This window comes from Coregonus clupeaformis, chromosome 21 (assembly GCF_020615455.1).
Source record: "Coregonus clupeaformis isolate EN_2021a chromosome 21, ASM2061545v1, whole genome shotgun sequence".
Classification (NCBI taxonomy): domain Eukaryota; kingdom Metazoa; phylum Chordata; class Actinopteri; order Salmoniformes; family Salmonidae; genus Coregonus; species Coregonus clupeaformis.
The window spans coordinates 43,572,571-43,597,061 of record NC_059212.1 but is presented as its reverse complement, the minus strand read 5'-3'; the positions used below and the strand labels follow the sequence as shown (position 1 = coordinate 43,597,061).

Below are 24,491 nucleotides of genomic sequence, written 5' to 3'. Positions count from 1 at the left end.
TCTGAATCCCTGAGAGAATGCCTTGGATCCATACACCTAAATACACACACACACACACACACACACACACACACACACACACACACACACACACACACACACACATATCTTATTTTATTATGAACCTCTGTCTCCAGTTCATGGATTCATGGTTCATACAGGGAACTGCCAAAACAAAGGAAACACCCACATAAAGTGTCTTAACAGGGCGGGGACACCATGAGCTTCAATTAGCAACGGTCAAAAAAAATAAATATGAAAACAATTCTAAGAAATGGAACAGTTGGACAATGGATGAAGATACTCCAAACTTCTAGAATTTTATAATCCATCAGATATTGACTTAATTATAGCACATACAATATTTTATAGGCACGGACAAATAATGAAGTTCAGGGATTTTGGTGGGAATTCAGGTATTCAATTTATAGTTTAAAATATTTTTATATACTAATATATACATTTTCTTACTGTATCAGCCATTTTTAAAATATGTTGTGTAAAAATAAAGAAAATGATATGTGCCCAATTTGCATAAATACACTGGGTGTATTTGAATATATCAATACATTAACATAAAGGGTTGGAACAGGGCTGTAACCACCAAACACTTGCTCTGTCTACCCTACCTGCCCTGTCTAGACTGCCTCATTAATTACTGTTGTGGTCACGTTCTCTTGCATAATTCAACAGGTGTGTCAATAGCAGGATACCCTCCGATAGAAAATCAACACGCTTGGCTCTAGATTACGCCTATCTAAACATACAGAACCAGTCAAAACTTTGGACACATCATTCAAGGGTTTTTCTTTATTTTTACTATTTTCTACATTGTAGAATAATAGTGAAGACATCAAAACTATGGAATAACACTACATGGACTACATGATTCCATATGTGTTATTTCATAGTTTTGATGTCTTCACTATTATTCTACAATGTAGAAAATAGTTTTTTTTTAAATAGTTTAAAAAATAAAGAAAAACCCTTGAATGAGTGTGTCCAAACGTTTGACTGGTTCTATACTTTTTACTGCTCTAATTACGTTGGTAACCAGTTTATAATAGCAATAAGGCACCTCAGGGGTTTGTGGTATATGGCCAATATACCACGGCTAAGGGCTATGTCCAAAGAACAGTCCTTAGTCGTGGTATATTGGCCATATACCACACCTCCTCAGGCTTTATTGCTTAATCATAGCAGTCAAAACAAGTTAAATCAACATCCATTGTTGGAAAATAATCTGGAAAGTTTAATAAGGGCGATTTATCTTTTCTCTTGCGACATATAAACCCGCAAATAATTATTATTTTGATGGAAAACCGAATTTAGCTTCATAGCCTACGTCGTTAAAAATGCAGTGGATATTCCTTCTTAATTCGCTCAATAACGTTATGGAAAAAGGGTTTATTGGATAAATGTGGCAACTCTCTTGCGGCGGAAAAAAAATTGGGCTACTTTTCAGGCCTTTCAGGTCTCAGGTTTTTTTTGGGATAGCAATTTTAGCTAGACCTGGCAACCCTGCCATCAAATCCAATTGAGAGCAAACATCATTGACAGAAAAACTTGAATTGTTGCATCTCGTTGTGTTGTTGTCCTCCGGTGGCTAGCTAGCCAGCTAGCTAAAATTGTCCCTTTCCTAAATTAGCCATGGATGGAGATAGGGATTTGGACTTGTGGTTTTACTTAATTATCCGTACTGGCCAATGATTATACTGGCGATTCTGATCCAACCATTAATTCATACATTGTTGTGCCCCTGGCCTGAGAGGATGGAAGTTCAATATGTAGAAGGCTAATATAACTAGCTAACGTTGCCCATGAAACGAAGTTAGGCTAGCGAGCAAGAATTTTAGCCAGGTAGCCTAGGACAACCAAAAATAACAGTGTGTACTGTATGACAGAGTGATAGACCGTTTCATCAACATGAAAGAGAGGAGGATGGCATTGGCGTTGGAGTCAACATGTTTTTTCTACTTGCGCGGAAAATGCTGTCAGGCGCCGCTCCAGAAACTCCCATAAGTGTTCAGTTGGGTTGAGATCTGGTGACTGAGACGGCCGTGACATATGGGGTACATCGTTTCCATGGTCACCAAACCATTCAGTGACCACTCCTGCCCTGTGGATGGGGGCGTTGTCATCCTACGGGGGCATAGTCATGGTAGCCAAAATAATGACCTGCTCAGCCTTTTTATACATGACCCTAAGCATGATGGGATGTTAATTGCTTAATTAACTCAGGAACCACACCTGTGTGGAAGCACCTGCTTTCAATATACTCTGTATCCTTCATTTACTCAAGTGTTTCCATTATTTTGTCAGTTCCCTGTAGGTCTCTACTGTTCATTGCTGTAGGGTTCGAGTTAGGGTTAATTTCTGAACCATGTGAATATGAGACTACAAAGTTTGGCAATGCAAAGTGTTACTGGGTGTTATCAAGCTGTATCAAAGAAGTGTTGAGGTTATTATAGTGTTCCTGTAGCTGTGTCTTGAGGCGGTCGATGGGAGCAGTCAGTGTTCTGGACACGGCGTCGGCCAGCCCTGCAGCCAGGACGAAACTCCTCCACAGCCCCGAGCCTGCTGACACGTCCTGGGGCAGCTCCATGGGCATGGTCCGGCTCTCACCCACGTCAAACACCTGGAGAGGCCGACAGGCAGACTACATCAAACACCTGGAGAGGCCGACAGGCAGACTACATCAAACACCTGGAGAGGCCGACAGGCAGACTACATCAAACACCTGGAGAAGCTGACAGGCTGACTACATCAAACACCGACCCGACAGACAGACTCCTTCAACAGGGGCTTCAGACCCAGCATACTATGTATGATCCGCTACACTGGGGTGGAGTGTGCCAACACACACACACACACACACACACACACACACACACACACAGCAGACTACATCACACAAGGACTACAGCAGGGTTTGCATTTTAATTGTTGGACATAAAAGACTGTAGAAACAGCAGGAAATCAGCTCCAAGTGATTTACATTTATGAAATCTGTTCCCAAGTATTCCCACGCATAATAGAGAGACACGTGATCGTATACAAATGTAAGCAAGGTTTAAAACGATTATGTTTTAGTCAAATATTATATCTGTTTGTGCTTCTTGCGGTCAATTTGCCGTCTACAAATTATTTGTAATTATGTTCCTGCGGCTGAATCAAGTTGATGATCCCTGGACTACAGTGTGACTAACTGGGTTTGAACCCGGGTCGTCTGCGCACCGCAATACTGCGTAAGGCATTAGCTCAGGGAGCTAACACAATTCCTCTGGTCTCGAGCACTTCAAGCGCCATCTAATGATGATCTTCATGCTATGGGGCTCTAGGAAGCTAGGCTTTCCATCAAAACAAGGACTGCAAGTGTGACGGGATGGTCTCCTGTTCACTACAAGACTGTGTTAGGCCTCTGAGCTAAAAGGCTAGGCATTAGCCCTATGAAGGCTCAGGGAAACGAGACCCATGTCTTCTGCGTCTCACCAGAGTGTGTTTCCATGAAGTGACCAGTTCTCCCAGGTTCTCTGCAGGGTTGAGGATGACGTGCTGTAGGAACTCTCCCCAGTCCACGGTCATAGAACTGTCCTCATCCATCCTGTCAACGACAACAGAGACATCAACAACATCAACAATGACGATAATGGGTCTGTGTGATGATATTCAATCAATTAATAAACACATTGTTAACGGATCCTCTAAGCGGCCATATTCTACAGGTCTGTCCTGTGTTGTAGATTTGGAGTGTATGTGTGAATAGGGTTAAAGTAGACGTTAAGTCTGTCAATACATGCAATTAATTTGTTATTACATAATTATCCATATTATCACCACGTTGTTGCAATGTAATAACCAACAGAGCGACCAGTGAGGTGGATAGGTAGGGGGCAAAAGGTAATGTAATAACCAACAGAGCGACCAGTGAGGTGGATAGGTAGGGGTAAAAGGTAATGTAATAACCAACAGAGTGACCAGTATGGTGGATAGGTAGGGGGCAAAAGGTAATGTAATAACCATCAGAGTGACCAGTGAGGTGGATAGGTAGGGGGCAAAAGGTAATGTAATAACCAACAGAGCGACCAGTGAGGTGGATAGGTAGGGGGCAAAAGGTAATGTAATAACCAACAGAGCGACCAGTGAGGTGGATAGGTAGGGGGCAAAAGGTAATGTAATAACCAACAGAGCGACCAGTGAGGTGGATAGGTAGGGGGCAAAAGGTAATGTAATAACCAACAGGGACCAGTGAGGTGGATAGGTAGGGGGTAAAAGGTAATGTAATAACCAACAGAGTGACCAGTGAGGTGGATAGGTAGGGGGCAAAAGGTAATGTAATAACCAACAGCGACCAGTGAGGTGGATAGGTAGGGGGTAAAAGGTAATGTAATAACCAACAGAGTGACCAGTGAGGTGGATAGGTAGGGGGTAAAAGGTAATGTAATAACCAACAGAGTGACCAGTGAGGTGGATAGGTAGGGGGCAAAAGGTAATGTAATAACCAACAGGGACCAGTGAGGTGGATAGGTAGGGGGTAAAAGGTAATGTAATAACCAACAGAGTGACCAGTGAGGTGGATAGGTAGGGGGCAAAAGGTAATGTAATAACCAACAGAGTGACCAGTGAGGTGGATAGGTAGGGGGCAAAAGGTAATGTAATAACCAACAGCGACCAGTGAGGTTGATAGGTAGGGGGTAAAAGGTAATGTAATAACCAACAGGGACCAGTGAGGTGGATAGGTAGGGGGTAAAAGGTAATGTAATAACCAACAGGGACCAGTGAGGTGGATAGGTAGGGGGCAAAAGGTAATGTAATAACCAACAGAGCGACCAGTGAGGTGGATAGGTAGGGGGTAAAAGGTAATGTAATAACCAACAGAGCGACCAGTGAGGTGGATAGGTAGGGGGTAAAGGTAATGTAATAACCAACAGGGACCAGTGAGGTGGATAGGTAGGGGGCAAAAGGTAATGTAATAACCAACAGAGCGACCAGTGAGGTGGATAGGTAGGGGGTAAAAGGTAATGTAATAACCAACAGAGCGACCAGTGAGGTGGATAGGTAGGGGGTAAAAGGTAATGTAATAACCAACAGAGCGACCAGTGAGGTGGATAGGTAGGGGGCAAAAGGTAATGTAATAACCAACAGAGTGACCAGTGAGGTGGATAGGTAGGGGGTAAAAGGTAATGTAATAACCAACAGGGACCAGTGAGGTGGATAGGTAGGGGGCAAAAGGTAATGTAATAACCAACAGAGCGACCAGTGAGGTGGATAGGTAGGGGGTAAAAGGTAATGTAATAACCAACAGAGCGACCAGTGAGGTGGATAGGTAGGGGGCAAAAGGTAATGTAATAACCAACAGGGACCAGTGAGGTGGATAGGTAGGGGGTAAAAGGTAATGTAATAACCAACAGAGTGACCAGTGAGGTGGATAGGTAGGGGGCAAAAGGTAATGTAATAACCAACAGAGTGACCAGTGAGGTGGATAGGTAGGGGGCAAAAGGTAATGTAATAACCAACAGAGCGACCAGTGAGGTGGATAGGTAGGGGGTAAAAGGTAATGTAATAACCAACAGAGTGACCAGTGAGGTGGATAGGTAGGGGGCAAAAGGTAATGTAATAACCAACAGGGACCAGTGAGGTGGATAGGTAGGGGGTAAAAGGTAATGTAATAACCAACAGAGTGACCAGTGAGGTGGATAGGTAGGGGGCAAAAGGTAATGTAATAACCAACAGCGACCAGTGAGGTGGATAGGTAGGGGGTAAAAGGTAATGTAATAACCAACAGAGTGACCAGTGAGGTGGATAGGTAGGGGGCAAAAGGTAATGTAATAACCAACAGCGACCAGTGAGGTGGATAGGTAGGGGGTAAAAGGTAATGTAATAACCAACAGAGTGACCAGTGAGGTGGATAGGTAGGGGGCAAAAGGTAATGTAATAACCAACAGAGTGACCAGTGAGGTGGATAGGTAGGGGGCAAAAGGTAATGTAATAACCAACAACGACCAGTGAGGTGGATAGGTAGGGGGCAAAAGGTAATGTAATAACCAACAGCGACCAGTGAGGTGGATAGGTAGGGGGCAAAAGGTAATGTAATAACCAACAGAGCGACCAGTGAGGTGGATAGGTAGGGGGCAAAAGGTAATGTAATAACCAACAGGGACCAGTGAGGTGGATAGGTAGGGGGTAAAAGGTAATGTAATAACCAACAGAGCGACCAGTGAGGTGGATAGGTAGGGGGCAAAAGGTAATGTAATAACCAACAGAGCGACCAGTGAGGTGGATAGGTAGGGGGCAAAAGGTAATGTAATAACCAACAGAGCGACCAGTGAGGTGGATAGGTAGGGGGCAAAAGGTAATGTAATAACCAACAGAGCGACCAGTGAGGTGGATAGGTAGGGGGCAAAAGGTAATGTAATAACCAACAGAGCGACCAGTGAGGTGGATAGGTAGGGGGCAAAAGGTAATGTAATAACCAACAGAGCGACCAGTGAGGTGGATAGGTAGGGGGCAAAAGGTAATGTAATAACCAACAGAGCCGACCAGTGAGGTGGATAGGTAGGGGGCAAAAGGTAATGTAATAACCAACAGGGACCAGTGAGGTGGATAGGTAGGGGGGTAAAAGGTAATGTAATAACCAACAGAGTGACCAGTGAGGTGGATAGGTAGGGGGCAAAAGGTAATGTAATAACCAACAGAGCGACCAGTGAGGTGGATAGGTAGGGGGGCAAAAGGTAATGTAATAACCAACAGAGCGACCAGTGAGGTGGATAGGTAGGGGCAAGTAATGTAATAACCAACAGAGCGACCAGTGAGGTGGATAGGTAGGGGGCGAAAGGTAATGTAATAACCAACAGGGACCAGTGAGGTGGATAGGCAGGGGGTAAAAGGTAATGTAATAACCAACAGAGCGACCAGTGAGGTGGATAGGTAGGGGTTAAAAGGTAATGTAATAACCAACAGAGCGACCAGTGAGGTGGATAGGTAGGGGGCAAAAGGTAATGTAATAACCAACAGAGCGACCAGTGAGGTGGATAGGTAGGGGGCAAAAGGTAATGTAATAACCAACAGAGCGACCAGTGAGGTGGATAGGTAGGGGGTAAAAGGTAATGTAATAACCAACAGAGTGACCAGTGAGGTGGATAGGTAGGGGGCAAAAGGTACTCTTACATTTGTATTATTCTTTTTGCATTCGGCTTTGATATGTTCACTCCCAACTCCTTAAACAGATCTATGATTTCCTCCTGGCCAATGACCCCTAGTCAGAGAAGACAACATGACCCCCTAGTCAGAGAAGACAACATGACCCCCTAGTCAGAGAAGACAACATGACCCCCTAGTCAGAGAAGACAACATGACCCCCTAGTCAGAGAAGACAACATGACCCCCTAGTCAGAGAAGACAACATGACCCCCTTGTCAGAGAAGACAACATGGGTAGAAACACAGCATGGATCATGTCAAATATGAATTTCTGGGCCCATATTTTATCAAGCGTCTCAGTGTAGAAGTGCTGATCTATGATCGGTTTGACCTTTTAGATCATACACTCTTAGAGGAAGTGGTTCTATTAAGCAATAAGGCCCGAGGGGGTGTGGTATATGGCCAATATACCACGGCTAAGGGCTGTTCTTACGCACGACGCAACAGAGAGTGCCTGGACACAGCCCTTAGCCATGGTATATTGGCAATATATGCCCAAAAAAAACGTAGGTGCCTTATTGTTATTATAAACTGTTTACCAACGTAATTAGAGCAGTAAAAATAAATGTTTTGTCATACCCGTGGTATACGGTCTGATATACCACAGCTGTCAGCCAATCAGCATTCAGGGCTCGAACCACCCAGTTTATAATATAGAATGAACCCTATTTCTAAGAGTGTAAGGAATCAGATTATTATGGACAGTCAGGGAGGACCTGATCCTGGATCAGTCCTCCTACTCTGAGATGTTTAGGAGTTTCTAATATTGTCTATAGACAGAGAAAGAGTTAGTTAAGAGTAGCCAGAATGTCAGTCTGTTTGTGCTGTCATGCCAACCCCGTGTCAATTATTAACATGCCAACCCCGTGTCAATTATTAACATGCCAACTCCTTGTCAATTATTAACACGCCAACTCCTTGTCAATTATTAACACGCCAACTCCTTGTCAATTATTAACATGCCAACCCCGTGTCAATTATTAACATGCCAACTCCTTGTCAATTATTAACACGCCAACTCCTTGTCAATTATTAACACGCCAACTCCTTGTCAATTATTAACATGCCAACCCCGTGTCAATTATTAACATGCCAACTCCTTGTCAATTATTAACACGCCAACTCCTTGTCAATTATTAACATGCCAACCCCTTGTCAATTATTAACATGCCAACTCCTTGTCAATTATTAACACGCCAACTCCTTGTCAATTATTAACACGCCAACTCCTTGTCAATTATTAACATGCCAACCCCGTGTCAATTATTAACATGCCAACTCCTTGTCAATTATTAACACGCCAACTCCTTGTCAATTATTAACATGCCAACCCCTTGTCAATTATTAACATGCCAACTCCTTGTCAATTATTAACACGCCAACTCCTTGTCAATTATTAACACGCCAACTCCTTGTCAATTATTAACACGCCAACTCCTTGTCAATTATTAACACGCCAACTCCTTGTCAATTATTAACACGCCAACTCCTTGTCAATTATTAACATGCCAAACCTGAAAATTTAGTAAGGAGAGACCCAGGTGAGGTTGACAGACAGACAGACAGACAGACAGACAGACAGACAGGCAGGCAGGCAGGCAGGCAGGCAGGCAGACAGGCAGACAGACAGGCAGACAGACAGGCAGGCAGGCAGGCAGGCAGGCCTAAGGGCTACTGTGCAAAACAAAGACAAAAGCGTGCTCAGAATGTCCTCTATGACCTTGGAATACCCCTGTCCCGGGGTGGGCCCTAAGATTAGCCTACCTGCTTTTTATGCTACCGAAGATTGGACCACCCCACCACTCGACTTACCGCATTCATTCTTGTCAAGGGCATTAAAGTGAATTCTCCACTTCTTCTCTCTGTCCCTCATATATCTTAGGAACTCGTCATAATCTAAACGTCCATCCTTGTTTCGGTCATAGTTATTAACGATAATCTGGAAAAGTTAAAAAAGGCACTATATCATTTTGGCTGCACAATATCAATAGACATTAGACGTACATGTTGACTCTCCAGTTATGCGGCTGGTAAATTACAATAGGCCTCACATTTAATTTATATTAATTATAAAATATTGCAATAAATAAATACCTGAGCCTTCTGATCTGCAGCCAGAATTCCAGTTTTTTTCATCTCATTGTGAAGTTCTTCCACTGATATAGACCCGTCGTTATTCTTGTCTAGTTTCACAAACAAACCACGAAACTGATCCATGATTCTTCAATAATACATATTTTTTTATGACAATAAATATTGAAATGCATATATAGATATATATATAGCATCAATTCTCTTCTGTCTTAGTACTACTGCAACTACAGGCTATTAAGGTGCAAAGGCAATGAGCTTTCTTTTCTTTCTTTGCATGTGAACGCTGAGTCATTAGCACCGGCAGCCCGAGTGAGCATGTCTTCACCGGCAGCCCGAGTGAGCATGTCTTCAACGTGGTAGATGCTCCTCTATGGCACTAGATATGATGATGACGCGGTACCCTACCGTAAAGACACGAGCCTGCACTTCCACCACTGTCCACCAGAAGTAGTAGCGCTGTGCACAGACAAACTGACCGGCCACTGGTCCAGTCGGTGTATTTCCCTCATCTATTTCAGATGAGGGAGTGCGGGCCACCAGGGCCCAAATAAAAATAGACTATGACAACTTGACCCATGACAAAAAAAAAACGTCCCAATCTAACTCCCTGGTCTATAATTGGGCTCCCGAGTGGCGCAGCGGTCTAAGGCACTGCATCTCTGTGCTTGAGGCGTCACTACAGAATTTGTTCTTAACCGACTTGCCTAGTTAAATAAAGGTAAAATAAATTAAAAATGATAATCATTCTCTGTTGGGTGATGTATAGGACTAGCTGTTAAAATGGTTCACCCTTTATGTTATCCAAGGTCAGAGGTCCAGTATTGTTTCAGAACACTGACATGCTGAAATGGTCCAGAGATGGGGTGGGGAGGGGACAGCACAGAGGTCCAGTATTGTTTCAGAACACTGACATGCTGAAATGGTCCAGGAGTTGGTCGGGGAGGGGACAGCACAGAGGTCAGTGTCTGGGGGTCATACAGAAGGAATATGGGTCATAGTTCATTCAGGCCTAGTTCTATCGACCTTGTACCGGAAGACAGCAGCACCCTATTCCCTATGTAGTGCACTACTTTTGTGTCGTTTGGGACAAGACTCATAGTGGGCCCTATGGGTCAGAGTTAATTTTGGCCTAGTTCTATTTACCTCGTACAGGAGAACAGTCAGTGGGTCTTTCTGTGTGGGTTATGTAACAAGAAGGGATCACTCTGAGATAGGTATGGGCCATAGGTTAGTGTCTTCCTGAAGTGTTGGCTACCGACATAAAAAAAAAACCTCAACAGATTAATCCGCCCCCCAAAAAAAAACAAAGAAGAAAAAAACGGGATCTTTGCACCTCGACAGATTAATCCCCAAAAAAGAGCCGAATATGGGAAATGACGTGCCTCAACAGCATTACAGTTCTAGAAAGTGCCCCTGGATTCCAGCGAGCAGAGAGAGCATGCCAGTGGGGTCGGTCTCAGGGGAGGGGAGCCAAGGGCCACGGCTGTTTAAAGTGGGTCTATATCGGGATGTGGATAAATATCACGGGGTCCACAGCGCTGAGCAACCACTCTCTAAACGTAGCTGCTCACTGTTCAACTGCCTGCCCGTGTGTCCGTGTCTGGCTGACACTGATATTATTGTTGAGAGTCGCGGAGAGAGCAGCGGTTACATTTTCCACTTGCCGCCATATCAGAGGGGTCTCTCTCTCTCTCTCTCCTGGATATATTTCCATAGCGGATTGACTGACTGACAGGCAGCGTCCGTCGAACAGCAGCCGGTTCTCTTCTCTCCAGCGCGAGGCCGCTTCCGGGAAACTATGGGGAAAGATTATTATAAAATCCTGGGGATAGTGAAAGGAGCGGCCGACGAGGACATCAAAAAGGCGTACAGAAAACAGGCTCTGAAATGGCACCCGGACAAAAACAAGGCGGCCAACGCCGAGGAGAAATTTAAGGAGATCGCCGAGGCATATGAAGTCCTCAGTGATCCGAAGAAAAGGGAGATATATGATCAGTATGGAGAAGAAGGTAGGCTAATATGACACTCTCCACCTTTCATCATAGTCTTCTTATTTTGATTGGCCGGTTTTCATGTAATTTCACCCACCGCATCATGGAGCGCGCACATCAGAAGGTGTTGTTGCTGTGCGTATAATATAATGGTCCATTATCCAATACAGACCGACATTTTAACCACACTGGTTAGAGAAGACAACAGCATTTCACTCTCATTTTATTTATTAATAACATTTACTATTATAATAAACCAATAAGCTGTTATTTTCCTTTTGTCATGGTGCCATATCAGTCTGTCCATAAGCAGACATGGCTCTTGGTTGTTCAGAAATATATAACAGGAATTCTTTGCAAAGATAATGTGAGACTGTATTATTATTACTGTCAATCCACTGACCTGGAGACATCCAGCTATACTGCCAATCCACTGACCTGGAGACATCCAGCTATACTGCCAATCCACTGACCTGGAGACATCCAGCTATACTGCCAATCCACTGACCTGGAGACATCCAGCTATACTGCCAATCCACTGACCTGGAGACATCCAGCTATACTGCCAATCCACTGACCTGGAGACATCCAGCTATACTGCCAATCCACTGACCTGGAGACATCCAGCTATACTGCCAATCCACTGACCTGGAGACATCCAGCTATACTGCCAATCCACTGACCTGGAGACATCCAGCTATACTGCCAATCCACTGACCTGGAGACATCCAGCTATACTGCCAATCCACTGACCTGGAGACATCCAGCTATACTGCCAATCCACTGACCTGGAGACATCCAGCTATACTGCCAATCCACTGACCTGGAGACATCCATCTATACTGCCAATCCACTGACCTGGAGACATCCAGCTATACTGCCAATCCACTGACCTGGAGACATCCAGCTATACTGCCAATCCACTGACCTGGGAGACATCCAGCTATACTGCCAATCCACTGACCTGGAGACATCCAGCTATACTGCCAATCCACTGACCTGGAGACATCCAGCTATACTGCCAATCCACTGACCTGGAGACATCCAGCTATACTGCCAATCCACTGACCTGGAGACATCCAGCTATACTGCCAATCCACTGACCTGGAGACATCCAGCTATACTGCCAATCCACTGACCTGGAGACATCCAGCTATACTGCCAATCCACTGACCTGGAGACATCCAGCTATACTGCCAATCCAATGACCTGGAGACATCCAGCTATACTGCCAATCCACTGACCTGGAGACATCCAGCTATACTGCCAATCCACTGACCTGGAGACATCCAGCTATACTGCCAATCCACTGACCTGGAGACATCCAGCTATACTGCCAATCCACTGACCTGGAGACATCCAGCTATACTGCCAATCCACTGACCTGGAGACATCCAGCTATACTGCCAATCCACTGACCTGGAGACATCCAGCTATACTGCCAATCCACTGACCTGGAGACATCCAGCTATACTGCCAATCCACTGACCTGGAGACATCCAGCTATACTGCCAATCCACTGACCTGGAGACATCCAGCTATACTGCCAATCCACTGACCTGGAGACATACAGCTATACTGCCAATCCACTGACCTGGAGACATCCAGCTATACTGCCAATCCACTGACCTGGAGACATCCAGCTATACTGCCAATCCACTGACCTGGAGACATCCAGCTATACTGCCAATCCACTGACCTGGAGACATCCAGCTATACTGCCAATCCACTGACCTGGAGACATCCAGCTATACTGCCAATCCACTGACCTGGAGACATCCAGCTATACTGCCAATCCACTGACCTGGAGACATCCAGCTATACTGCCAATCCACTGACCTGGAGACATCCAGCTATACTGCCAATCCACTGACCTGGAGACATCCAGCTATACTGCCAATACACTGACCTGGAGACATCCAGCTATACTGCCAATCCACTGACCTGGAGACATCCAGCTATACTGCCAATCCACTGACCTGGAGACATCCAGCTATACTGCCAATCCACTGACCTGGAGACATCCAGCTATACTGCCAATCCACTGACCTGGAGACATCCAGCTATACTGCCAATACACTGACCTGGAGACATCCAGCTATACTGCCAATCCACTGACCTGGAGACATCCAGCTATACTGCCAATCCACTGACCTGGAGACATCCAGCTATACTGCCAATCCACTGACCTGGAGACATCCAGCTATACTGCCAATCCACTGACCTGGAGACATCCAGCTATACTGCCAATCCACTGACCTGGAGACATCCAGCTATACTGCCAATCCACTGACCTGGAGACATCCAGCTATACTGCCAATCCACTGACCTGGAGACATCCAGCTATACTGCCAATCCACTGACCTGGAGACATCCAGCTATACTGCCAATCCACTGACCTGGAGACATCCAGCTATACTGCCAATCCACTGACCTGGAGACATCCAGCTATACTGCCAATCCACTGACCTGGAGACATCCAGCTATACTGCCAATCCACTGACCTGGAGACATCCAGCTATACTGCCAATCCACTGACCTGGAGACATCCAGCTATAATGCCATGTGCTTAGAAATGTATTCTTCTCTGTATTGTACAGTATAGACCTGGCTCAAATACATTTATGGCAAATATTCCGGCACATTTGACTAAGACTATCCCATTGGACTATCCCATTGGTCCCATTGACTAGGACTATCCCATTGGTCCCACTGACTAGGACTATTCCATTGGTCCCACAGACTAGGACTATTCCATTGGTCCCACAGACTAGGACTATTCCATTGGTCCCACAGACTAGGACTATTCCATTGGTCCCACTGACTAGGACTATTCCATTGGTCCCATTGACTAGGACTATCCCATTGGTCCCACTGACTAGGACTATCCCATTGGTCCCATTGACTAGGACTATCCCATTGGTCCCACTGACTAGGACTATCCCATTGGTCCCACTGACTAGGACTATTCCATTGGTCCCACAGACTAGGACTATTCCATTGGTCCCACTGACTAGGACTATTCCATTGGTCCCATTGACTAGGACTATCCCATTGGTCCCATTGACTAGGACTATCCCATTGGTCCCATTGACTAGGACTATCCCATTGGTCCCATTGACTAGGACTATTCCATTGGTCCCATTGACTAGGACTATCCCATTGGTCCCACTGACTAGAGCTATTCCATTGGTCCCACTGACTAGGACTATCCCATTGGTTCCACTGACTAGGACTATCCCATTGGTCCCATTGACTAGGACTATTCCATTGGTCCCATTGACTAGGACTATCCCATTGGTCCCATTGACTAGGACTATTCCATTGGTCCCATTGACTAGGACTATCCCATTGGTCCCACTGACTAGGACTATTCCATTGGTCCCATTGACTAGGACTATCCCATTGGTCCCACTGACTAGGACTATCCCATTGGTCCCATTGACTAGGACTATTCCAATGGTCCCACTGACTAGGACTATCCCATTGGTCCCATTGACTAGGACTATCCCATTGGTCCCATTGACTAGGACTATCCCATTGGTCCCATTGACTAGGACTATCCCATTGGTCCCATTGACTAGGACTATCCCATTGGTCCCATTGACTAGGACTATTCCATTGGTCCCACTGACTAGGGCTATCCCATTGGTCCCATTGACTAGGACTATCCCATTGGTCCCATTGACTAGGACTATCCCATTGGTCCCATTGACTAGGACTATCCCATTGGTAGAGTAATTGATGTAGCCTACATGTATGTATTTGACCAATGTCTAGTAGCCTATAGGACAGCAAGTTATCAGCATTATCTGAATGGTTCCTGACTCAAAGGAGCCTATCAATACATATCAGCATTACCTATCAATACATAGGTTATGAGAACTATCTATCAATACATATCAGCATTACCTATCAATACATAGGTTATGAGAACTATCTATCAATACATATCAGCATTACCTATCAATACATAGGTTATGAGAACTATCTATCAATACATATCAGCATTACCTATCAATACATAGGTTATGAGAACTATCTATCAATACATATCAGCATTACCTATCAATACATAGGTTATGAGAACTATCTATCAATACATATCAGCATTACCTATCAATACATAGGTTATGAGAACTATCTATCAATACATATCAGCATTACCTATCAATACATAGGTTATGAGAACTATCTATCAATACATATCAGCATTACCTATCAATACATAGGTTATGAGAACTATCTATCAATACATATCAGCATTACAGTGGGGAAAAAAAGTATTTAGTCAGCCACCAATTGTGCAAGTTCTCCCACTTAAAAAGATGAGGGAGGCCTGTAATTTTCATCATAGGTACACGTCAACTATGATAGACAAAATGAGAAAAAATATTCCAGAAAATCACATTGTAGGATTTTTTAATGAATTTATTTGCAAATTATGGTGGAAAATAAGTATTTGGTCAATATCAAAAGTTTCTCAATACTTTGTTATATACCCTTTGTTGGCAATGACACAGGTCAAACGTTTTCTGTAAGTCTTCACAAGGTTTTCACACACTGTTGCTGGTATTTTGGCCCATTCCTCCATGCAGATCTCCTCTAGAGCAGTGATGTTTTGGGGCTGTCGCTGGGCAACACGGACTTTCAACTCCCCTCCAAATATTTTCTATGGGGTTGAGATCTGGAGACTTCAGGACCTTGAAATGCTTCTTCACGAAGCCACTCCTTCGTTGCCCGGGTGGTGTGTTTGGGATCATTGTCATGCTGAAAGACCCAGCCACGTTTCATCTTCAATGCCCTTGCTGATGGAAGGAGGTTTTCACTCAAAATCTCACGATCATGGCCCCATTCATTTTTCCTTTACACGGATCAGTCGTCCTGGTCCCTTTGCAGAAAAACAGCCCCAAAGTATGATGTTTTCACTCCCATGCTTCACAGTAGATATGGTGTTCTTTGGATGCAACTCAGCATTCTTTGTCCTCCAAACACGACAAGTTGAGTTTTTACCAAAAAAGTTCTATTTTGGTTTCATCTGACCATATGACTTTCTCCCAATCCTCTTCTGGATGCACTCTAGCAAACTTCAGACGGGCCTGGACATGTACTGGCTTAAGCAGGGGGACACGTCTAGCACTGCAGGATTTGAGTCCCTGGCGGCGTAGTGTGTTACTAATGGTAGGCTTTGTTACTTTGGTCCCAGCTCTCTGCAGGTCATTCACTAGGTCCCCCCGTGTGGTTCTGGGATTTTTGCTCACCGTTCTTGTGATCATTTTGACCCCACGGGGTGAGATCTTGCGTGGAGCCCCAGATCGAGGGAGATTATCAGTGGTCTTGTATGTCTTCCATTTCCTAATAATTGCTCCCACAGTTGATTTCTTCAAACCAAGCTGCTTACCTATTGCAGATTCAGTCTTCCCAGCCTGGTGCAGGTCTACAATTTTGTTTCTGGTGTCCTTTGACAGCTCTTTGGTCTTGGCCATAGTGGAGTTTGGAGTGTGACTGTTTGAGGTTGTGGACAGGTGTCTTTATACTGATAACAAGTTCAAACAGGTGCCATTAATACAGGTAACGAGTGGAGGACAGAGGAGCCTCTTAAAGAAGAAGTTACTGGTCTGTGAGAGCCAGAAATCTTGCTTGTTTGTAGGTGACCAAATACTTATTTTCCACCATAATTTGCAAATAAATTCATTAAAAATCCTACAATGTGATTTTCTGGAATTTTTTTTCTCATTTTGTCTGTCATATTTGACGTGTACCTATGCTGAAAATTACAGGCCTCTCTCATCTTTTTAAGTGGGAGAACTTGCACAATTGGTGGCTGACTAAATACTTTTTTTCCCCACTGTACCTATCAATACATAGGTTATGAGAACTATCTATCAATACATATCAGCATTACCTATCAATACATAGGTTATGAGAACTATCTATCAATACATATCAGCATTACCTATCAATACATAGGTTATGAGAACTATCTATCAATACATATCAGCATTACCTATCAATACATAGGTTATGAGAACTATCTATCAATACATATCAGCATTACCTATCAATACATAGATATCATTATCTATTGTTATCAGTATTATCTATCAATGCATAGGTTATAATAATTATCGATACAAAGGTTATCATCATTATCAATACAAAAGCTAAATCATTATCAATACTATGGTTATCATCATTATCAATACATAGGTTATCAAATGATCTATCAATACATATTAATATTATCTATTGTTATCGGCACTGTCTATCAATGCATAGGTTATCATCGTTATCTATCAATACATATCAGCATTATATATTGATACACAAGTTACCAGCATTATCTATCAATACATAAGTTATCGGCATTGTCTATCAATGCATAAGTTATCAGCATTAACTAACAATGCATAAGTTATCAGCATTATCTATCAATGCATAAGTCATCAGCATTATCTATCAATACATAAGTTATCAGCATTATCTATCAATACATATCAGCATTATCTAACAATACATTAGTTATCAGCATTATCTATCAATACATGATGTCATTGTTTCCCGGCTGCTGTCACTCAGGTCTCACTACATAATATATTAAATGTGATGCATTATCTGAATGATTGATGACTCCCGTGTCATTTCCTGTCAGGTCTCAAAGGAGGCGGTGGCCCCGGTGGCGGTCCAGATGGCCAGGGCAGCAACTTCACCTCCTACACGTTCCACGGAGACCCCCACGCCACCTTCGCCACATTCTTCGGCGGCGCCAACCCTTTCGAGATGTTCTTCGGACGCAAGGCCAACGGGCGCGGTCCGGGCGGAGACGACGAGGACATGGAGGTGGACGGCAACGACCCGTTCGGCTCCTTCACCTCGTTTAATCTCAACGGGTTCCCTCGGGACCGCCACGTGGGGCTGGGCGGGCAGCAGAGGAGGAAGCAGGACCCGGCCATCCATCACGAGCTGCGGGTAACACTAGAGGAAGTGTTTCATGGTTGCACCAAGAGGATGAAGATCAGCAGGAAGAGGATGAACCCAGACGGACGGACCATGAGGACGGAGGATAAGATACTCACCATAGAGATTAAGAGAGGATGGAAGGAAGGAACCAAGATCACGTTCCCCAGAGAAGGGGACGAATCGCCCAACACCATCCCTGCTGATATCGTGTTCCTCATCAAGGACAAGCCCCATGCGCACTTTAAAAGGGAGGGGTCGGATATCGTGTACCCGGTGAAAGTTAGTCTACGACAGGTGAGATGGGTTTTAGCTTGGCAGACCTTGGCAGCCCACCTTATCAAAGTAAGAGTAAGGGGAAACACTGCCAATAGAAAGTGGTTCAGTGTGGAATAACAGAATGATTTGGCTGGTTTAGATGCTGTAGACCTGGACATACAGATACAGGTCATGTTCAGTTAGCAGATCGTAGCAAAACATTTTGCAACAGAAAATTAAGATCTGTGATCTTGTTGGTCAAGTTCAAGTCATCTTTCCCAGTTTCACTCCATTTCTCAACATTTTCTCCTGTTTTGGGCCTACTGAAGACCCCCCTGGCCATTGGTCTGCAGAAGGGAGAGATAAAATGTGTCTCCCCAGGGTTAAGACTAATGTATTCAGCAACTAAAAAACATTATGATATAAGGAGACTACAATTGCATTGGGAAAGTATTCAGACCCCTTCCCCTTTTCCACATTTTGTTACGTTACAGCCTTATTCTAAAATGGATTAAATTAATTGTTTTCCTCATCAATCTACACACAATACCTGTGATGAGATGATTTTGAAGGAGTCAGGCGCAGGAGGGTAAATCACAGAATAACAGGATTTATTCCGGAATACAGAGTTACGCAGTAATGCGTCAAAATACAAGGCACACAGGGAATATTCCCGTCGATACAAAATACACGGAGCTCCGCTGAGCTTCTCTCTCCTCCACATTAAACAATCACCCACAAGGACAAGGGGGGCAGAGGGAACACTTATACACATACTAATGAGGGGATATGAACCAGGTGTGTGTAATAAACAAGACAAAACAAATGGAATGATGAGATGAGGAGCGGCAGTGGCTAGAAGGCCGGTGACGACAAGCGCCGAAGCCTGCCCGAACAAGGAGAGGAGGGAGCCTCGGAGGAAGTCGTGACAATACCCCATAATGACAAAGCGAAAACAGGTTTTTAGAAACGTTTGCAAATGTATAAAAAAATAGAAAAAAATATACCTTATTTACATTATTATTCAGACCCTTTGCTATGAGACACGAAATTGAGCTCAGGTGCATCCCGTTTCCATTGATCATCCTTGAGATGTTTCTACAACTTGATTGGAGTCCACCTGTGGTAGATTCAATTGATTGGACATGATTTGGAAAGGCACACACCTGTCTATATAAGGTCCCACAGTTGACAGTGCATGTCAGAGCAAAAACCAAGCCATGAGGTTGAAGGAATTGTCCGTAGAGCTCCGAGACAGGATTGTGTCGAGGCACAGACCTGGGGAATGATACCAAAACATTTCTGCAGCATTGAAGGTCCCCAAGAACACAGTGGCCTCCATCATTCTTAAATGGAAGAAGTTTGGAACCACCAAGACTCTTCCTAGAGCTGGCCGCCCGGCCAAACTGAGCAATCGGGGGAGAAGGGCCATGGTCAGGGAGATGACCAATAACCTGATGGTCACTCTGAGAGAGCTCCAGAGTTCCTGTGTAGAGATGGGAGAACCTTCCAGAAGGACAACCATCTCTGCAGCTTCTCAGTAAAAGGCACATGACAGCCTGCTTGGAGTTTGCCAAAAGGCAACTAAAGGACTCTCAGACCATGAGAAACAAGATCTCTGGTCTGATGAAATCAAGATTGAACTCTTTGGCCTGAATGCCAAGGGTCACGTCTGGCGGAAACCTGGCACCATCCCTACAGTGAAGCATGGTGGTGGCAGCATCATGCTGTGGGGATGTTTTTCAGCGGCAGGGACTGGGAGACTAGTCAGGATCGAGGGAAAGATGAACGGAGCAAAGTACAGAGAGATCCTTGATGAAAACCTGCTCCAGAGCGCTCAGGACCTCAGACTGGGGCGAAGGTTCACCTTCCAACAGGACAACGACCCTAAACACACAGCCAAGACAACGCAGGAGTGGCTTCAGGACAAGTCTCTGAATGTCCTTGAATGGCCCAGCCAGAGCCCAGACTTGAACCCAATCTAACATCTCTGGAAAGACCTGAAAATAGCTGTGCAGCGACGCTCCCCATCCAACCTGACAGAGCTTGAGAGGATCTGCAGAGAAGAATGGGAGAAACTCCCCAAATACAGGTGTGCCAAGCTTGTAGGGTCATACCGAAGAAGACTCGAGGCTGTAATCGCTGCCAAAGTTGCTTCAACAAAGTACTGAGTAAATAGTCTGAATACTTAATTAAATGTAATATTTCAGTTTTCTTTTTTGCTAAAATTTCTAAACACCTGTTTTTGCTTTGTCATTATGAGGTTTTGTGTGTAGATTGATGAGGGGGAAAAAACAATTTAATCAATTTTAGAATAAGGCTGTAACGTAACAAAATGTGGAAAAAGTCAAGGGGTCTGAATACTTTCCGAATGCACTGTATTATGTTCTGTAATTTCCACTGTGACGGAGAGGAGAGGCAACAATACTTCAGGAGAAGTGAGAGACGGACGGCTACTGTAGACAGTAGCTCACTGTGTTAGAACTACTAATATGGTCTGCTCTCTTCTCCTCGCTCCTCTCTTCTCCTCTCTCTCTGTCTCGCTCTCTTCTCCTCGCTCCTCTCTCGCTCTCTCTCTCTCTCTCTCTCGCTTCTCCTCTCTCCCTCTCTTCTCCTCTCTCCCTCTCTCTCGCTCTCTCTCGCTCTCTCTCTTCTCCTCTCTCTCTCTCTTCTCCTCTCTCGCTCTCTCCTTCGGTCCTCTCTCTCTCTCTCTTCTCCTCTCTCTCTTCTCCATCTCTCTTCTCCTCTCTCCTCTCTCCTCTCTCCTCTCTCTCTTCTCCTCTCTCTCTTCGGTCCTCTCTCTCTCTCTCTACTCCTCTCTCCTCTCTCTCTTCTCCTCTCTCCTTCGGTCCCCTCTCTCTCTCTCTCTATCTCTCTCTCTCTCTCTCTCTCCTCCTCTTCTCTCTTATCGTGACTTCAGCTCAGTCGTGTTTTGATTATTTCTAAGAGAAAACAAGAAAGTGCCTGTAATGCTGTATGATGTCATGGGTGCATCCCAAACAACTCCCCATTCCCTATTTAGGGCCCGTTGGGTTCTGGTCGAAATTAGTGCACTATGTAAGGAATAGGGTGGCATCTGGGACGCACTTTTGGGAATGTGGTTGTTATTCATGCAATTAAAATAGCTTCACGTTAAATCACAGCCTTGCTTATCAGTAATGGGGCATAGTTTCTGCTTAAAGGAAAAGTCCTATTTTAGCAAAGCACCAAACCAGAAGAACACATGTTCAATCTGTCAAGGAAATCTAACCACAAATCTGGAGGCGATTCCAGACTAATAATAGCTATAATAGCTAGTTACAGTATCTTGTGGTTTGTGTGTATACAGTGTGGAGAACAAGTATTTGATACACTGCCGATTTTGCAGGTTTTCCTACTTACAAAGCATGTAGAGGTCTGTAATTTTTATCATAGGTACACTTCAACTGTGAGAGACGGAATCTAAAACAAAAATCCAGAAAATCACATTGTATGATTTTTAAGTAATTAATTTGCATTTTATAGGAGAATAGGAAAACCTGCAAAATCGGCAGTGTATCAAATACTTGTTCTCCCCACTGTATAAATACATACATACATATATACTTTTCCTTAAAAAAATATATACACTTTCCTTTATTACTTTCTAACCCCACCACCCCTCCCCTAACTGTATGTGCACGTGTGTGTGTGTCTGAGTCTCTGTCTGTGTGTTGTCCACTCTGCCAACATGTCAGTGTGTCTGAGTCTCTGTCTGTGTGTTGTCCACTCTGCCAACATGTCAGTGTGTCTGAGTCTCTGTCTGTGTGTTGTCCACTCTGCCAACATGTCATTGACTATGTACTCTCTCCTTTACCTCTTCCAGTCGTTGTGTGGTTGCTCTGTGACGGTGTCTACGATAGACGGGAAGACGTGCAACATGAAGATCACTGACGTGATAAAGCCAGGCATGAGACAGACTGTAGCTGGACAGGGGCTTCCCTTACCTAAGAACCCCGAGCAGAGAGGGGACCTGGTGGTGGAGTTTGACGTGAACTTTCCTGAGAGTCTCCCCGCCAACGCCAAGGATGTCCTGAAGAGGCATTTACCTGCATCCTAGAAGAACAGACACACAGAGACACACAGAGAGACAGAGACACACAGAGATGGAGACACACAGAAAGACAGACACACAGAGATGGAGACACACAGAGACACACCGAGAGACAGAGACACACAGAGATGGAGACACACAGAGAGACAGAGAGACACAGAGATGGAGACACACACACAGAGAGACAGAGACACACAGACAGACAGAGACAGAGACACACAGAGAAACAGAGACACACAGAGAGAGAGACACACAGAGAGACAGAGACACACAGAGAGAGAGACACACAGAGAGAGAGACACACAGAGAGACAGAGACACACAGAGATGGAGACACACACACAGAGAGACAGAGACACACAGACAGACAGAGACAGACACACAGAGAGACAGAGACACACAGAGAGACAGAGACACAGAGAGAGAGAGACACACAGAGAGACAGAGACACACAGAGAGAGACAGAGACACACAGAGAGAGACAGAGACACACAGAGAGACAGAGACACACAGAGAGAGAGAGACAGACAGAGAGACAGAGACACACACAGAGAGAGACAGAGACACACAGAGAGAGACAGAGACACACAGAGAGAGAGAGACAGACAGAGAGACAGAGACACACAGAGAAAGAGACAGAGACACACAGAGAGAGAGACAGACAGAGAGAGAGACAGACACACAGAGAGACAGAGACACACAGAGAGAGAGAGACAGACAGAGAGACAGAGACACACACAGAGAGAGACAGAGACACACAGAGAGACAGAGACACACGGAGAGAGACAGACAGAGAGAGAGACAGACACCTGTACGACAGAAAGAAAGGGGTGACATCAGCATGCCAGCTCTCCACTCTCCTCACACATAAGAACAATGATGACTGTTCACAGATAGAGCCCCTTTCTAAAGAATGTGCAATTTATACTTTTTATCTATTTGTTTTTTTGTCTAAATACCATGCATGCTGCAAAGTTGATATACGTGCAAGTAAATGTGTTGATATTTGACAGTAAACATTTGATTATTTGGGTCCTTCCCACATTCACCTCATGTTCCTTTCTCTTATGTTTAATTTGATATGGTGCGGCAGGTAGCTTAGTGGTGAAGAGCGTTGTGCCAGTAACCGTAAAGGTTGCTGGTTCTAATCCCCGAGCTGACTAGGTGAAAAATCTGTCGATGTGCCCTTGAGCAAGGCACTTAACCCTAATTGCTCCTTTAGCGTCTGCTGAATGACTGAAATGTAAATGTAATATGGTGCGTGTCCCAAATGGTACCCTATTGTCTTCATAGTGCACTACTTTAGACCAGGGGAATAGAGGCCCAAAGGGGCTCTGGTCAGAAGTAGTGCACTATATAGGGAATAGGGTGCCATTTGGGAAAGCCATCGTGTGTGCCACGGAATGTAACATTGATTATATACTGGATAATGTAACACAACACAAGGAGATCTGAGGACCGAGGGGTTTGTTTAGGCCACGTTCATGAAGCAAATTACTTGATTTATACTGGCCTCATTGTTCTGGAGAAGATTCACATAAAATGTCCTGAGCCATTAAGACAGCTATAAAGTTGAAACAAAGTACTGTACATATTTTCATAATAAACATTTGTAACTCTTAAGGGCATACGTACTAGACATCTAAACAAATAAAACATTTGGATATCTCGTTTACACCGTGGGAAAGAGACCCAATCATTTCAACACACAACTCTGATGATATGTATCTTGAGGTTCTGTAACTACACTGAAGTAGAATAGAATGTCAATACAGCCCAGTACATATAGGTAATATAGCCTGTGTGTGTGTGTGTGTGTGTGTGTGTGTGTGTGTGTGTGTGTGTGTGTGTGTGTGTGTGTGTGTCCACAGCTGCAGTAACCAACGACTGGCTGGCTGTTAATAACACATAAACAGTGTAA

General features: G+C 44.5%; 2 protein-coding genes across 2 annotated transcripts in view; one reads left to right on the top strand and one right to left on the bottom strand.

Moving 5' to 3' along the window:
* The window catches only part of slc25a24l (solute carrier family 25 member 24, like), a 16,194-nt gene extending 6,414 nt beyond the window's left edge, over window positions 1–9,780 (bottom strand). The window contains exons 1-6 of the mRNA XM_045205916.1: window positions 9,294–9,780; window positions 9,012–9,138; window positions 7,168–7,255; window positions 3,493–3,604; window positions 2,477–2,638; window positions 1–36 (exon numbers count right to left, since the gene is read on the bottom strand). The exon at window positions 1–36 is cut by the window's left edge and continues 102 nt beyond it. Coding sequence (XP_045061851.1) covers window positions 1–36; window positions 2,477–2,638; window positions 3,493–3,604; window positions 7,168–7,255; window positions 9,012–9,138; window positions 9,294–9,416 — 648 coding nt within the window. The 5' untranslated portion in view covers window positions 9,417–9,780. The remainder of the gene's footprint in view (window positions 37–2,476; window positions 2,639–3,492; window positions 3,605–7,167; window positions 7,256–9,011; window positions 9,139–9,293) is intronic.
* Window positions 9,781–10,626: 846 nt separating this feature from the next.
* On the top strand, window positions 10,627–22,653 carry dnajb4 (DnaJ heat shock protein family (Hsp40) member B4). The gene is made up of 3 exons (XM_041842960.2): window positions 10,627–11,302; window positions 17,937–18,538; window positions 22,344–22,653. Exons 1-3 carry the CDS (start codon window positions 11,092–11,094, stop codon window positions 22,575–22,577), a joined length of 1,047 nt encoding a protein of 348 aa, XP_041698894.2. The 5' UTR covers window positions 10,627–11,091; the 3' UTR covers window positions 22,578–22,653.
* Window positions 22,654–24,491: the final 1,838 nt, after the last annotated feature.